The following is a 17,968-nucleotide window of genomic DNA, read 5'->3' as shown; positions in this document are numbered from 1 at the left end:
TGATCAATGGACTCTGCGGGTGGTTTTCAGCGGAAAGAAAGCGTTGGTAATGAGGGTTCAAGAAATTTTCAGGCGTCTGGTACGCTGGAGAATAGGGGATTTCAGGGATTTTCCTCTCCATCGCCGTTACGAAGAGAATGGCGTATGTGTGTGTTGTGTGTGTATGTTGTGAGGATTTAAAGGGGTTTTATTGAGGGGTTGTATTTATAGTGTGAAACTCATCTTATTGACTTGTTTTAGCCTTTAGGCCATGTTGGCCCTCAAATCTCAATGAAAAATATTGAAAATAAAATTAAAGAATTCAAAATAAAGCAAGAAATTAGAAAATTTTCAAGTGATAAAAAAATGTGTTTTTTTATTTCATATTCATTTCACAAAATTCAAGATCCAAAGATAAGATTAATGTTGAAAAAACTTGGAAATGCAAATTCTTTTTTAAGTTCTTTTTCCCCTTTTTTGTTAAAAAGATCCATTTTTATAATTTGAATTACTCAAATATATATATATATTATAAAAAGAATAATGATTTTTTTTCAAAAAAAAAAAAAGAGTAAATGATATGGACATACTCTAAGTTTAGGTCTAATTATACAAACACTTTCTGCCCTATTACATGTACACTTGCTAAGGAGATGCCGGCGTAATTTTCCTCAAAAGTATTTGTGTAAGGTTTTACTTTTGAGGAGCGATGATGTAAGTTATAATTACAAAACAATCTCAGGAGATGTAGTTGTGATTCTCCAAAGAGTCGAAAAATATTTTTTATATTAGACCTACCCGTGTGTCATTTTAATATCGTTTACCGTAAAAAAATAATGACAAATTAATAGAAGCTAGTCACGGGTGTATCTTATTAATGTTATTGATGTTGCATGCGTTACACAAATGTTTAAAACAGACACGTGGACAGACGGATAAGATCGCAGTAATTACTTCACTTTTGTGACGAAATTTTATTTATTTATTATTATTACTTTAAAGTAAGAAATAGAAAGAAAAATCTCAATTATTTTGTTTCCCCCAAAAGATAAAAAGTATCAAGAATGCATGGATGAATAGTAATTTGAGTGACAATTTACATTGATAGAGACTAAGCATAGAAGGAATGAAAAAGAGCCATAAAAATAGAATAAGATTAGGAGTAATGGAGAAGGAGAAAGAGAGGGGTTGCATGCAATTTGCGGTAAGGTTTTTCATGCGTAAACGCGCCTTCGTGTACGCGGACTCTGCCAACTTTGACGCTGCTTCCCTGCGGTGCCGTGTACAGTTCCAATTCAACTACTTTCCATCCAAAAAATGCAAGTCCAATTCAACCCCTATCCTCAAACGGAAATTCCAATTCAACCCCTTTGCTTCTTGCAGTTATAACACAAGATATTGGCCTTGGGATTTTAGTTTTTTCCCCCAAAAGAATACATCCATAGATTTACTCAACCAATATACTATTAGTATAATATTTAGTACTTAATACATTAAATTAATAGAAAAAAAATTATTATTGGCTATAATTTATTAGTTATGGAGTAAAACTGTGGTAAATAATAATTATTAATTATGATTAAATAAAAATCAATACGAATACTTAAATTATCCACAATGAAAACTATTTTTGCTATGGTTATGAGTCAGCAAATGTTTTCGCCGTAACTTTTAGCTATGACAAATATTTTTAGCCACATTTGAGAAAGCTATGACCAACAATTATTGCGTGATCGTGATCAATGACTATTTATTATGAAAATCTATTTTTAACCATGCTCATGATAAATTTCTCCTAGTAATTTTTATTTAAAATAAACAAACGATAATATACTATTATTAAAAATAGATTAAATACCTACATTTGTAAGACTCAAACTATCAAGAAACCGTAAAATCTCAACCTTACCACTCAAACAAGGATTCTTGCTCTTTAGGACCCATCTTGAATCCACTATTATTGATTCATTATGAATATATATAGTTAGCAATTTATGAGTCAATTACCAAATAGGGTTGAGTTCCCATTATCTTGTTCTTGTTTTATTTTTTGACAAAAGGATTTTGAGTATTAATTCCAAAAGAAAATATTTTTGGTAAAGAGTAATTTTGGGAATAATTGACTTAGGTGACAAATGTTCGTACCTAGATTTCAAACATTTATTGATACTTTTTAATAGTATTTATACCATTCATTACATTATTCAATGTATTTAATTTTAAAAATTAATTCAATATATTAATAAGTTAAATAAAAAAAGAAATTATTATAAAAGTATATATATATATATATACTCACATTTATGGAATCGAATGTTTACTGACATTTGTTTTTATTTCTAAAAGATTTTGACCAATTTTATGTGCTAAATATGGATAGTGATATGTTTTGAAATTTCACAAAATATTGTGTTAATTTTTTATTTTTTTTTGAAATTTTATGTTTTTAAGAAATTGATGTGGTTTAGTGAAGACATGTTTGGTTTGTAACATTATACATTTAAATGATTGACTTTGTTGGTAAGGTGGTGTAGTATTAACTAGGATATAGTTATGATCATAATTAATGAGTATATAAATGTATGCAATTATAGCACTTGTATATACAAGGTAAATTTCAAATTACTATTTATGAAATTTGATAGGATTATGAATACCTCGTTAATATTTAGATAATTATAGATACATTCTTTAAATACGAAGTAATTATGTAGTTCCTAAATGATGATGTGAAAAGTACTATATCACCGTTGCTGAATATCATTTGTTGTAAAGAAAAAAGAAGAAAAGGTTCGAGAAAATTTAAAAAGATTTGAGGGTGGGTAAAGTAAATAATCCATAGGGCACATTAGTCCATAAAATATTTTGGAAAATTCAAAAAAATATATAAAATTATAATTCATAATCTAAAATGGAGTTTTGGTTAGTTTAACACAAAATTTGGATGAAAACCTAATGGACGCTAATGGAATGAGTTCGTTGTTAGACGGACATTAAAATCAGGGGGGTAGTTGTAATTTTTCAAACAATGAGAAAGTATATATAATTATGTCAAATCTCAAGAGAGGTGACTAATTTACCCTGTATATTTATACATATATATATTAATATTCATCAGTACCCGTTATCATGGAGTAACGGTCCATAGAACTTGAGAATATGTGAATATGACATGAACCTGTTAGGCCTTGAGTACTATATAAGTTTGGTCCTTCCACAGCCATGGCCCGATTAACATAGGAAACCCCTTTCCTATAAGATCACCACTTGTTGCCACAAATTTTCAGAGTTTAACATACATTGGTGAACATGAGAGATTGGTATCATCTCATGATAGGCAACGAATTTTATCTTAAAACTCACTATCCTCCATACGTGCTTTGACTACACTAGAACAAGGCTATTGGTGACCTTTGCCAAGATCTAGATATAGTCACCCTACGCACGAGGTTACAGTGGATTTTCATGTCTTAGGACTAAACTCCATACTATCAGAGTCGATAAGTTCTAGTCATACTGATTATGTCACTTACCGCGAGTCAGTTTAATGAGCTTGGCAACCCTTTGTCAACCACCAACTAGTAATATGTAGACGTCATATACATGTAATTAATGAAACTTGACACATCATATGGGGACATTACTTAGTGCAAGCCTTTATAGATACCTCGATGCCCGATCTCGAAGTTCTTGACTTGAAAAGTTTCAAACCAACAATATTACAATCTTAAAATATTATATAGATAAATTACAAAATAACTAATCTAATTGACTTTCTCGCCACATACTCTAACATAAATACATCCTATATATATAAAATACTAAATATGTAATGTAAAAAAAATATAAGTTATAAAAGAAAATAAAATATAAATAAAATTAAAAACAGAAACCCCCTTTCTTGGCCCTCTCTCCAAATCCTCCTGCCCTCTTCCCCTTAGCCACCACCCCACCCCCTTCCCTTCCCCTCCTTCCCCTACTCCTCATTAGTAGCGACTACCTTGCTTCCCCTTCTTTCCCAATTCCTTACAGTTATCGTTCCTTCTTATTGGCGCATCATTCTCTCTCTCTCTCTCTCTATATATATATATATATATCTTTTAATTATATTATATAGTTAATTTTATATCTAAACCATTGATTCAAATTAAATAAATTCTGTGCCACATTTTGATCATAGATAATATAGATCATAGATTTGTGTTGGGCTTTAATTTGACAAATTTGGGCCTTTCATTTGTATACTTAAACATAAACTGTTGATTCATGTAAAGTAATATATAACGGTTGATAAATAATGGTATTTTTATCTTTTTATATGTAAAAAATAAAGAAATCCTAACAATTGGCGCTTGTTCCACAATCTAGCTCTGGAGTTCTTTTGCGATTTTATTTATGTGGGGTAGGGGTGGGAGTGTTTGAATTTTTTGGCTTTTAAGGAGGTAAATTGATTTAAACAATTTCATTCTATTTCTTATTCAATCCGTTTTCTTCTTCAACTTGTACCTATGTGATGTGGGATATTTATAATGAGTCATTAGAGAACTTCAAGAGCATCCAAGATCCTATTAACTGAAGAAGGAAGATCCTATTAACTGAAGAAGGAGTCTGGGGGAGACCTTCATCAGAGGTATATCTAAGGTCTTCCCAAAGACCCACTTATGAGAACATAATATTCTATGTACCTAAGGTATCCAGTGGAGACCTCCGTACTTTGGAACCACATTTTTCACTGTCTTGAGCATGATATGTATGACCCACTGTGACCGTTAGATCATTTGTCATACAATTAGGACCCTTCTATATATATTCGCCCTCCATAGTGCAAGTATAAGCTTATGCACCCTAATATTTCTTAATATCTTTTTCATCTTCTTCAATTATGGACTAATTTAAGCATCGAAGGGCCATACCAGAATTTTCCCATTGTGGTTCTAATGATTGTGTATTTTGTAGGTCTTGTATTGGGGATTCAATGCATACCTATTTGAGTGGGGGTAGCAACATACATTGTTCTATTTTGAAACAACATTTGACGCCATCTGTGGGGGTTTATAAGATTTTCTCTTGAGTTTGAGAAATATGGTGGAAAATCCAAGTACAAGAAATTGATCTACATACTCCAGTAATATTCAAGCATATGTGAGTGTCAATAGAAAGGAAGAGAAGATTGTGAGAACCAATTTGATCATTTTTCTTCTTCGCTCCTCGCAGCTCTACTTGGATCAACTCTGGAGATTTCTCATCTTTCTCCTCTTCTGTGCTTCTATTAATTTATTACTACTGCTTTTACATCTGGAGCAATTTTCCCAATTTATTATCAAAGATCTTGAATCTATTCTTTTCCCGTGAAGGAGAAGTTTAATCCATGGGAGATCCTATTATCCAATTTGGAATCTACATTTATTGGAAAACCTACTTCATTTTAGATTTTTGGTTATTTTTGAAGAATGGTAATGGATATCTCGCCAAGTGTCGATGGAATGCCCCAACCATAGTATTAAGTTAACACAATAACGTATTACGGAGATATTGAGTTTTCATGTGCACCACCCATATTTAGGGGTGGGCGTCGAGTCGGGTTCAGGTAATTCGGGTCGGGTACCCGACATGTCGGGTTGGGAAAAAAATGAACCCAAACCCAAACCCGACTGAGTCGGATACCCGACTAATCGGGTACCCGACAGTCGGGTTCGGGTTTTGTCAGCTTCAAAAAAATAAATTTTTCAAAATAAACTTCATTCACTAAAATATAACTTATGGACACAAATACTTAAAGCTTTACATAAATATCCAAAAAAAAGAGTTCAATCACATCCATAAATTATCATATATTTTTGTAAATCATTTCAATAACAACAATAAAGCTAAGGCCTCCTAAATTGTAATGCCTATAGACTGAAAAAGCAATCAGCTCATATCACATTTTCATCCTCGAGTCCTCGACCTGTCAAGCATTAAGCATACAAAGTGGAAGAACTATTAGAGAAAGTCAAACAAATTAAAAATGTAACATTACACAATGAGGTTCTATCGTTCTATTACCTTGTCAAAAATTTACAAGTAGCAGTTAACATACAATAAAATAGAAAATAGTTAGACAAGTAAAATATATAAGTAGAATAAGCTCCTAAAGAATGTTTTCATCTATTGCAATTACTGAAATGTGATTCCAGATTTTTGGTATTGCTCTAAAAGTTTGAAGATCAAACAGAAATAGAGTGCACAAACATATTACCAACTTCACAATGCTTCCACAATCCAACTATAATGGTAAGAAGACAGTTTTAACAAAACCAGCTCCAAAATGGATGCAAAAAAGCCCAATATCAAAACACTGTCTTAACCTCATTGCTGGATGGCCAAGCATTAAGTAATGCAGAAAATTACCAATTGAAATTTGTGACGCAAGTATGCTTAAGCAGTGGCATTGAACTTATAGAAGGCTTATCACATTGTTCAGACTGTTTTAGATCAGGCAGTTCAAGATAAGATCATGTACAGTGAAACTCCTGTAACTTAGCAGAAGTATAACCCTTAACCTCTTTTTATATGAATCGGGCCATAATTTGTTAAGCACAAGAACATCATATTTGATTTGCTTGTTCTAGAGAGGCAAAGTTCCCACAATTTTATTTTCTCACACTTTTCTTGGAACATATTAAAAATAGACAGCATATTTCAAACAAATGAGTCAATGTGACATTTCAACAAACACTAAGTATGCATATAAATTTATCTTCAAAATCAAAATGTAAAACAAATCAAAACTAACCAAAAATCTAATTTCAACAAAAATACATAACTATTACATGATTACATCAATAAAACAACTCCAATAGTTGAAAAATTACCCAGCAAAATGCTGAAAATTGGCAAAAATACGACTATTGTCGACGAAGAAGGAGACAAAGACGTCGTCAGTTTCTGGTGGGTGGCACGGCCGCAGCGAAGAAGGAGAGTTCGTCTGGTCAGCGCAGCAACGGCGCAGAAACGGGCAACAACAGCAGCTAGAAGAAGGGTTTCTTTTGCTTGGAAGTTGGAATACGGAATACCCGTCCTACCCTTTTTTGCCCTTCTCTAAATCAGATACCCGATCGGGTTTTTCGGGTGGTGATTTAATATCCGAACCCCAACCCGATTGAGAATAGTCAGGTTTTGGATAATCCGAAACCGTAGAAAAACCCGAGAAACCCGATCAGATTAGCCTTTACCCGATTGGGTCGAGTCGAAACCCGAAAAACCCGACCTGTTCGCCCACCCCTACCCATATTTGATTTCTTTGGGCTTCAAAGTCAGCGGTAATGGAGTAGGAGATGTCGGATATCAATTTTAGGTATATGAATATCTATCGAAGTTCTGTGGTGATTTTCATCAATTTGATTGCAAACGATATGGATGATTTTCTACACAATGCAACTCCAATTTAAAAAGTCACATGCCTGGTATGTGACTTTTTCCGACGAGTGACTCAACTTTTCGATCAAATTTGTACCAAAATTGAAATTTTTTCAGTTTTACGGACCAAAATGGAACCCTAGTAATTTAGGGGACTAAAACGAGAATGACCTAAAGTTAGGGGAAGAAAATTACAACCTATAGTAAAATGTGTTCAATACAATTATGGTCCTTTTCACGTGTGCCATCGACAAATTAGAGGAAGAAAAACACACAAAGACTTGCATCATTATGTTGTACCACTAAATTTATGTATACAGCCCTTCAGATAAAAAACTATAGCTTACAGAAAGTAATCATCCAAGCAAAAGATTAACATAAACTGCTTCTGATCAAGAGAAACTTTAGACTGTAATGATCTGATACTGTATCAGTCTTCACGGGGCCTCCAGGGCGTCGAACTCGACAAATGTTTCTGTCGACCGGAGTTCTGTATGGTCTGTTACTATAACGCTTTCATGTATCGAAGAACGTTTTATCAGTCACATACTGAAGTTTGATGCTTCAAGTTCTAATATAAGCAAATCCATCAAACCGTGATCTGCCAAACCAGGAGATAATTAGGCTGTTGCCACGGAAAATTAGATAGAAGAGAAATGCTACATATGATGCAGCTATAAGGCAGACAACAATTCCAAACAGCCATCCATGAACTTCTGATCTGAAGAAGTCGACCAAAACGTATCCGTTTATCAGTATCACCACTGTAGCCACACCCCAGGATATCCTCTGAGAAAGAATAACAATGAAGCATAATGAGTAATCTTACCTTTTCCTTTAGGCAGTGTTGTTATTCATGCCTTAACTTGAGAATGGTCCGAGCGTACTGATAAAATTTTGGGATATTACACTAAGACCTCCTTATCTATGACCGAATTACAGAAATTAATTTTACTGATTTCAATAATTATTCTGACACCCCATGTTAGTGATGTTTACATTAAATCGATAGGTAAAACTGCAGTAAAACGTCACTAACAGGGTAGCAATGCAATGGAAGCAACATTAACAAGGGTGTCTCAGTAAGTATTAAAATAGTATGGTGGTTTCTGTAATTTGACATAGATAAGAGGAGGTCAAAATGTAATTATCGATAAAATTTGACGGGCATTGGAATAAAAAAGAAGCATGGAAGCAGTAATAGATTCCTCAAGCAATTGTTCTTGACATCATGGACAGGCACAAATCATGCTACTGTTCTGGCATCGAACAACATATGACATCCATAGCACAACACCAGAAAAATACATGAATAAGTTTAGAACATATATCGGTGTAGAAGTCAGCCGATATGGATTATAAGTAGCTATTGGTGCTATTGAAGTCCACCATCATTTGGGCTTACATTTTATGGATGTGAAACAAAAACATAGTACCTGACGCATGTCCCATGATTCCATCAACTAGTTTTTACAGACAACCTTTGCTCCAACGATTATAACATAACTAAATTCTGGTAATATAATGATCAGTGCGTAACGTATATAATACTTTCAAGGGTTTGCATCAGAATAGTGCAAGAATATGGATGGTTATGTCTGAACATTATATCATGTAGATCGTGGTTATTGATGAATATAAACAAATCTGACAAAGACTTGAATGTTCTGATTATCAGTAATAAATAATCACGTTTCATGTTGTACTCAACTATATATTAACAAAATCAGTATTATTCACTATATTGACAGTACACAGAAATCAACCTTAATTTGATATAAGTTACGAATAAATTTAGTGATAATTACACTAACACCTCCTCATCTAACCAAATTACTGGCACACCATGTTAGTGATGTTTCTTTAAGTCGAGAGGTGACGATACAATAAGAACGTCACTAGCAGGGGATCAGTGCAATGGGAGCATCATTAACGAGGGTGTCTCTCTAATTATTCTAATAGTAGAGGTGGTTTCAATAAGTTGACATAATTAAGAATCTGGAAGTGTAATTATTCCTAAACTTTGATGAGTATCAGACAAAAGAGGAGCATGCTTTCCAGTGTGCTCATCAGAATAGTCCAAGAATAAGTATTGGTATGTCTGAGCATAATAATACCAGGTAAACCCTTGGTCTTTATTACATATAAATAAATCTTAAGAAGACATGAATGTGATTTTTTATAAGAAATAAACACATTTCTAGCGACACACTCAAGTAGGTATAGCAAAATCACTATTATTCACAGCATTGGCAGAACATAGAAATTCATGCAAAATGATGGAAAGATAATGAAGAATGCATTACCTCCAAAGTAGTTCCAATTACAAAGGCCCCCATAATCTGCTCACTCGACACTAAATGGAGAAGAGGGACAACTGCAAATGGAATTTGCACTGCCTGAAGCACATTAAGCCACTCATTAACAACATCAAGCAACTCTTCTGATCTATTGAAAACGATAGCCACAATGATAATTGGCAAAATGGCACAACTTCTCGAGATCAATGATCTCAACCACTTTTGAATCTGAAGATCAAGAAAACCACCCATAATAAACTGCCCAGCATAAGTACCCGAGATGGTGCTACTCTGGCCGGCTGCGAGAAGACCAATGCCCCAGATATAGAGAATGGGGAGCAATCCCCCACCGTATCTCTGTTGCAGATATTCTCCTGCATTTACTAACCCTAGAGTTTTGGCTTCTGGGGTCCCATAGAATCCTTTTGCAAATACAGTTGTGACAAACAAATTGATTATAAATGAAACAAAAATGGCGATAAATGCCTCGATCATGAAATAATTGAGGGCCTCTTGTACTCTGCCTTTCTTCTTCAAGTCAACTTTTCTGGATTGGACTAAAGCTGAATGCAAGAAGATATTGTAAGGTGATATGACACAACCGACGACTCCAACGGCTTTTGGAATTGTCTCCGAGCTAAGCTTAGGTACCACCAGCCCTGAAACAGATTAAAGCTCTACTAACTACTAAGTAGATGAATTGAAAGACAAAATGTAGAAAATTAATATGGAAAATACCTCACCTTTCATGAGCTCCTTCCCACTAGGTTTTGTGTCGAAAAACATCCAGGCGAAAGAGAATGCCATACACGTAATAAGAACAGCAAAAAACGCTTCAAGCTTTCTGATCCCGTAGTTCTCAAGGAATAAGAAGATGAAGCTGTTCATGAAAACACCATGTATATTAAACAAACAGAACATAATTCACTGGATATAACTGCCAAGGATAATAACTTAGCATGATCAACATCCTTAATCAAGACTGGGGAATTAATCACTACAATGGGAATAGTTGAATCTGTGGAGTAAGACCAACCAAACATTTCTCAACTAAAATAAGCCCATTGTTCTAGGCAACTAGTTTCTTGAAAATACTAAGTACAGCTAACAAGGTAAAAGCTAGTTGGTTGCCAAATGTCTATGATGAACAAAGTTAGTTTTATAAATATATCAACTATTAGAACTAGGAATGCAGATTGCAAAAAATCAACAATGTCTTATTAGTACTATACTTGTCACATGGATGTCTAAGCAATTACTCAAATCTTTATGTTTCATTGAATGTACATAAACTTGTTAGCGTACAACTTGTTGAACTACAATAAAGAAACTGTGCCTCCGGCAATAGTCTATGCTATACAGAGAGAAAAAAATATTTGGAAATGAACAGGAGATACTTTTTGTACTTCCACTCACATTGAGACTTCAATAGCAGATTTTGATGATTTTTCACACTGAAAAGTGAGAATGTAAGATAGCAGTAGAAGAAAAGATTTACCAATCGAAAGCAGTGATGAGGACACCAGCCCAAAGAGGCAACACCCCATTGCTCAAAATCTTGATAGCAATGGCACTGCCAATCACCTCCTGAATATCTGCGGCAATCAACGCCAGCTCCGACATCAACCACAACATCAATGTGGCCCAATGGGGATACTCCTCTCTACATATCTCCGCCAGGTGCCGGCCCGTTGCGACGCCCAGCCTCAAAGACAACGATTGAACCAAAAGACCCATGATTGTAGCCCACATGAGAAGCCACAGCAATGAATACCCCGCGATTGCACCAGACTGGATATCACCCTCCAAGTTTCCCGGATCAAGAAACGCAACGCTCATTAGAAACCCGGGCCCCGTGAATTTCCAAAGCTTCCTCCAGGAAAACGGTGGCACTGATAGGCCGGGTGAGGATTCGGAGAAGGGCTCGATCTCCACGGCGTGTAGAAGAACATTTTTTTCTTGAGATTCGTTGAGGTGGGTCGGTAAGGGTGGCGGTGGCGGAGCTGAGGTTGACGACGGGAGAAGGGGGTTGGAAGCTTGATGCTCTGCATGGCGATGGTGGTGGTGGAACCTCGGGGATGAAGTGGTACTATTTCTGAGGTTTCTGGGAGAAGAGCTCATTGGATTATTTGCATGTGATTGTTATTTGTGGCTAAGCGCATTTGCCCAGAAAAATTCGATATGAATGAGAATGAAGTTTCTTCCTTGATCTCATTGTATTTTTTGGCACCACGTATTAAGATTCTCGTTAGAAAATATTTATATGGGTTTATTTATTTTAATATTATAAAAAATTATATGAATATTACTTTTTAAAAGTTATGCAGTTCTAATTTGAGTAGCTTTAATACTTCATTTACTTTGTATTTTATTATTATTATTATGTTAAAATATTTTTTTTATTAAATAAGAAGATTAATTTGGTTATTTACAATATATTTTAAAAGTTCTATAATTTATTGCTTTATAAAAATCTTTTGAAAATTTCTTTTCTAAAGTTTTAATTATTTTAATTTTTAAATCTATCCCTCGAGAGAATTTGGCTATTAATATGAATTATTAAATAATGAGATATTTTTTATAAATTAATATTGATAAATTAAAACACCAATGTAACAATTTCAAAATCCTCACTGGAGAGAATATTAACAATTGAAATTCTAAAGACTCGTTTTATTTTCTGATGAGTTGAAGAAGTTACCGGATATTTTCCATCCGTTTCCTATCTCATTATTTATAATAGCCCACGGACTTCAATCACAGACTTCGAACTTGTTTTTAATGACATCATTATGTTCATCACCTATTTTGGTTCAACTTTCCAGCTATGGTCATTATGGATTTTTTTTTGGGTAAACGTAATTTTTATTAATAAAAAAAAACATAGTAGTACAACAAAGTTTTTTATTGGTTTCTCCCTCGACAGTTCAAGGGATTCGCCATAATCTATATAAGGCACAAGTACTAACAAAAGTGGCTAGATTAATACTAAGAATGCGTTGTCTGATATCTTCCACAATCAAGAAAACCAACGTGGCGGGAGTCCTCACTTCATGCTCAAATCTCCTCAAGTTCCTTTCTCTCCAAATATGATAAATACATGAGGCAAGTAAAGCTCGGTCAGCAAGGTTAACAATGTGTGTACCCCTCCATTTTCATGCTGCCCATTCGATATCTATCGTCCAATCTCTGTTGGACCATGAAAAATGTACCAATCTGCGAACCTTTGAAAGACATTGTCTGCTAAATCGGCATTGAAAGAAAAGGTGACTATAGGTCTCCGTCGCACCAACATCACACAAAACACAATCTCCGAGATGAGAAAGCCATGCTTTATCCGCCGTTGGCAGTTTGCCTAATATTGCCATCCATAAGATAAATGTGTGACGTGGGATCTTACAAGAGCCCGAAAGTAGTGAAGCCCAGCCTACTTTCGGCCCCGGTGGATCAAATAATCGGATAAAGGCCTGTGTCGAAGGTTGCCCACTCTGAAATCTCCAAATGATACTATCCTCGCCTCCATGGATGTGAGGTAACGTGTGTAAGATCTCTAAGCATACAAAATCAGTTATAGGAGTCCATTGCCATACACCCTCGTCAATGACAGCGCTGAGCTTGGTTGAGGAGTCCATTCCCAATAATTTCGGCGCGTACGGGACTCTGTCAATGGGTGGTCCAAGAGGATGCCACGGGTCCTGAAATAAATAAAAACCATGTTGCATTCCTTTTTCCTTGTAACCTCTATTGCAAGCAGCTTATTCTCCCAAACAAACATTCTTTTCTTTTCGAGTAAACTTGCTGCAAACTTGGTGCTTTTTATTTTCATGGAGTTTAACAAGAATGATCCATTTAATTTATTTAAAAATATTTGAAATGGATATATCACTTTTTCCGTCTCAATGAGACAGACCCAGTATCCCCAAACTCTTCTAGTAGATATCTCATTTTCACCGAGGGGTAATAACATGGGACCTTGTCCTGTTGCAGCCTTGACTTTGTTGAATGCTACCATGTCAGGTTTCTGTATCTTGATAACATGAAATGCTGGATGTGATCCTTTTCCTGCAATTTCTGGAGCCGCTAAAATGAACTTTAGCTCCAAAATATCTCCTCATTTCAGATGTGGATTATTTTTCCATGAGTCATAAACCCCTCTACTGATCCATTTTGGAAGCTTTGAGATTTTTAAAAATTTTGGTGACGTAGTATAAACTGAAGCAAGGGCTGCAAAATCATATCATTCTCAAACTTCTTCTGGTTTTAACCTCTTGACCATCCAGATCAAGTTATATTTTTCAGATGCGTCTACTATGGTTTTGCTTGGATTGATTTGTATGAAGAAAACTAGTTTTTCCCACATTTTCTGGCTTACCAAGCAGAAACAGAAGATAGTAATTAGTTAGTATTAACCTTAGAAATATTTATCATCGGACTAAGGTTAATATCTTTCTCTTTTACCCAAGAGGTTCTGGGTTGATTTAAATTATCAGGAATTTGCCCTTCCTCTATTGCAATTATTGCCTTTTCACAATGTCTGGAAATGGCTTCGTGTAGTACTTGAATCTACCGCTACGTTTAGAGCCCTTTTCTCAAAAGACAGGGGTAAACTCTTGCTCTCTTAATTCTCGGGTCATCACCGAAGACTATGCCTTTCGAATTGGTTTCGATAAGTCATGCCATAACAACTTAAAAGCAAGTCTGGTACTCCTAATGTCGATCTGGACAGTATCAAGATCATCTTGTTGGATTTGTCAGCTATTTGAGCTTTCACGATCAGCTGTTCAAACTTTTTGTCTAGCTCCTCAAGGTTTTTCCTGAGATGCTTGAGCCTTATGATGATGGAGTTTGCTTCAAATGCTTCCATCTCTTGTCAAGAAATCTGCAACGGTTCCACAACGGCTGAGAAATATGGTGAGAAATATGGCTCACGACTTTGATATTCACCAACTCAGCTACAACTCCCAATTGAGATTGGGTGCAACGGTTCCACAACGGCTGCTCGGCAGCATACACTACATCGTGAAATCGATCTGTCAACCCAAATACATAATCGTAGGGGCCCCCACTGTAATATAAACTACGCCCTATATTTGTAGAACACGACCTCGTACCATAATCAGGCACACCATCCTGGTTATAATTAGAAGACCAGACAGTTGGCCCGGCGGCATAAAAAATATCCTCTGCGCCCAGCCCATCTGCGCCGCATCACCCCAATGCATACTCGTCCTCTGCATAACATGAGAAATGAGAGTTTGCTCCTCTCGAAACGAGGCTGCCGTGACGGTCTCAAGATACTCCTGCACTCTCTCCTTGCCATGAGAAGTCCAATTATAATATTGCAACATAAAACTTTTCATAAACAAGTCAAAATTTACCTCGTCCGTGGTTTTAAAAGTTTCATTCTTGTACTTTCGACAAGGACACCTCATTTTCTCACCATCTATATATGAATGTTGAACTTCACCCATTCTATAGATGTAGCAACACCATCCTGAAACTTCGGAGTAAGACCCCCCCTATTTAGATGGTTCTTCTCATACATCCATCTCCTCAACTGTCTTAATACGATGATTAGTCCTACACACACATACATACATATATATATTATAACATTAAATTTAATTAATTATAACAAAATTACAACAAATGTATAATCAATTGACAAATAAAGGGTTAAAGTTGTTTTCTGATTAAATAAATTCAAATGTCAATGAAAATTCGAGTCAGAATTCACGAACAAGAGTACCAAAAATATTAGTAGGATAGTGAGAGTATAAAAAAATTTGAGTGAAATTGAGAAAATAAAGAGAAAATAAGAAGAATGGAAGAAGATAGTGAGATTGAGTGGAAAGAGAGGAACACATTTATATTGAAAAAAAATGAAACGGGGATAGAAAGACATACCTAGTTGTTAAAAAGTAGCCGTTAATTTTTACTTTTCGGACAGTAATTGAGACAATTTTTGAAACGATCAGTTAGACAGTTCAAATATAGTTGTTGATGATCAGTTGGAATGGACTCAGTAACACATAGGAAATCATTCAAAAGAACCATTTCAATTTTTTTCAATTTTTCAAATGGTTTAGAAACACATTGCTTCTTAAATAAAACTCATATTTTGGAATGATTTTTGGCATATTTTATTAAGAGTATAAAAAAATCATTCCAAATTGCACCTCATTTTGAAATACATTTTCGAACTGTCACTTTTAGGACTTAATTGCAACAGATCTAGGAACGGTTTGGTTGTGACCGTTCCTAAATCTAATATAGTGTTCCAAATTGAGTTCCAACGATTTTCTATTACTATTTTGGCACGGAATGTGGAACGGATTTAGTAATTGCTACTTTGGAATTCAACTTGGAACGGTCCATTTATAACTCAAAGGAAATGTTCCACCTGACGTCATGTTTCAATATCCGTTCCTAATATGTTCGAAAGACTGTTCCAAAATGGAACGGGCTTTTGAATGGTTATTCTGACAGTGCCAAATTCCGCATTTTTTTTGTAGTGATACATATTTCAAAAAGCACTAAACCTTCTCTGTGGCATGCATCGAAAAATATTTCAGAATGTTTGATATGATCTTGGATACTTTTAGATGCAATTAAAATGTCGTCTATATAGATAAACATAAACTCAAGATAGTCTTTGAAAATATTATTCATCTTAATTTCTATGAAATATCTGGGGCGCATTAGCATGTCCACAGGGAGTATGATCCAGATATATTGTCCTTGTGGTGTGGAAAATGTGTATATTTCTTTAAATCATTTATCTTCTTCATTTGATAAAAATTAAATTTGAAATCAAACTTGGAAAATACGTTAGTACCTTTAATACAGTATATTAAGTATTTCTACTTGGGATATAATAACAATCAAATTCTAGTATTTTATTAATCGCTTGACAGTTAATTACTAACCTGAGTTTACCTCTCTTTATCTCACTATGGTTTTCTAAGAGTTACTATAGGCAGAAACTCTAAGTTCAATGAATGTAACACTAATATGCTCCTTGATGATCTCTTGTATATCTTTCTTATCTTCTATGTTCATCAAGGCAGACTTGTATCAAACATACTAGTACTTGCATTTCTTTTTTACTTTGAAAGTAGCTTCGATCTTGCTTTTATCTCACTACGCTAGAGGATTTTCACTGAAATTCTTCTCTATAAGTCTCTTGATATTTTCGAAAGAAAGCTTACTTTCTTCATTTATGCCTAATGACTTATATTTTTGTATAGCTTCTTTGAAAATCCTAAGTTTTTCCTTAGAAGCCTTGTTGAAACCCTATTGCCTAAAAGACGAAAGAACCTTACCATATTTCCTTTTATCTTGCATTTTAGGCTGAGTCAATTTGGCAAGGGAATTAAGAACCTTTTCAAGAACAAAAAGAGGTTGCATAAACCGTATACAAACATCATCAAGAGTCGTTGTGACAAACGGTTAAGGAAAGACATACATGCTGCAACTTATTGGTTTAATCCGACTTTTCAATATGATCAAGTATCATTTTGCCGAAAATCAGAAGTCATAAATTGCATTCTAGAAGTAATCACCACGAAAGGAATAGGGAGCAAGTCAAAGTTGTTATATGAGACTAGATTTGGATAATTAAAATAATTAGAGTGTTAAGTTATTCGTGTTGGACGCTTATTACATTTTTGATGTTTTGAACTTGTATTTTCTGTTTGGCCTGAGTTTTATTATTTGAGTTTCTTGTATTTTGTGCTAGATTTGTTGTATTTTATGTTATTTAATTATAGGCATATATTATCAAAAATATTAATTGCAAAGAGAAAATTACTTAAAATACAAAATTTTTAAGTATATTTATATTATTGAATATTTAAAGTTAATTTTTATATATTTTATAAGTATTTATGGCATATATATGATGTCACCAGTTCGGTCACGGCTGGACCAACGGTTGAACCAGTGACCGTAATCCACTGAATTTTCCAATTTGATAACTGTCCGAGTTTTAAAAAACTGGGCGACACTTCCTTTTAACACTGCACTTTGGTGACATCTAGCTTGGTAAAACATATAACCTGGAATAAAAAGCTTATATCCGTCAATGCCCTCCACACATGCTCAAGAAGTATCTCATAGAAGGCAAACGAGGTCAATTTTGCATTAAGACATGACATCGTGCCTCTTCATCCCATAAAGTCTCAACTCCATCATGTTGATGTGACGGGCAAGGTTAAAGATGTACTCATCAGAACACCTCGAACACCAAACCTAAGCACCAAATCCTCCTTTTCTGCTCCTTCGTCAAA

General features: G+C 34.7%; 2 protein-coding genes and 1 long non-coding RNA gene across 3 annotated transcripts in view; all 3 read right to left on the bottom strand.

The window, feature by feature from the left end:
* Nucleotides 1-205, bottom strand: part of LOC105155576 (pumilio homolog 12-like) — a gene marked incomplete in the record, with an annotated part of 5,604 nt that extends 5,399 nt beyond the window's left edge. Inside the window, 1 exon segment of the mRNA XM_011071467.2 lies at nt 1-205. Within this exon segment, the coding sequence (XP_011069769.1) occupies nt 1-121 (121 nt within the window).
* Nucleotides 5,750-7,205, bottom strand: LOC110011598. Its single transcript, XR_002286613.1, has 2 exons — nt 6,834-7,205; nt 5,750-5,926 (listed from the first exon to the last, which is right to left on the bottom strand). It is a non-coding gene; the product is annotated as an uncharacterized LOC110011598 (long non-coding RNA).
* Nucleotides 7,557-11,896, bottom strand: LOC105155575 (metal transporter Nramp2). Its single transcript, XM_011071465.2, has 4 exons — nt 11,176-11,896; nt 10,421-10,557; nt 9,684-10,336; nt 7,557-8,166 (listed from the first exon to the last, which is right to left on the bottom strand). The coding sequence occupies exons 1-4, from the start codon at nt 11,796-11,798 to the stop codon at nt 7,942-7,944; spliced, it is 1,638 nt and encodes a 545-aa protein (XP_011069767.1). The 5' UTR covers nt 11,799-11,896; the 3' UTR covers nt 7,557-7,941.

This window comes from Sesamum indicum, linkage group LG2 (genome assembly GCF_000512975.1).
Source record: "Sesamum indicum cultivar Zhongzhi No. 13 linkage group LG2, S_indicum_v1.0, whole genome shotgun sequence".
Taxonomy (NCBI): domain Eukaryota; kingdom Viridiplantae; phylum Streptophyta; class Magnoliopsida; order Lamiales; family Pedaliaceae; genus Sesamum; species Sesamum indicum.
Note: the sequence above shows the minus strand (reverse complement) of the source record. Positions and strands in the feature narration are given on the sequence as shown.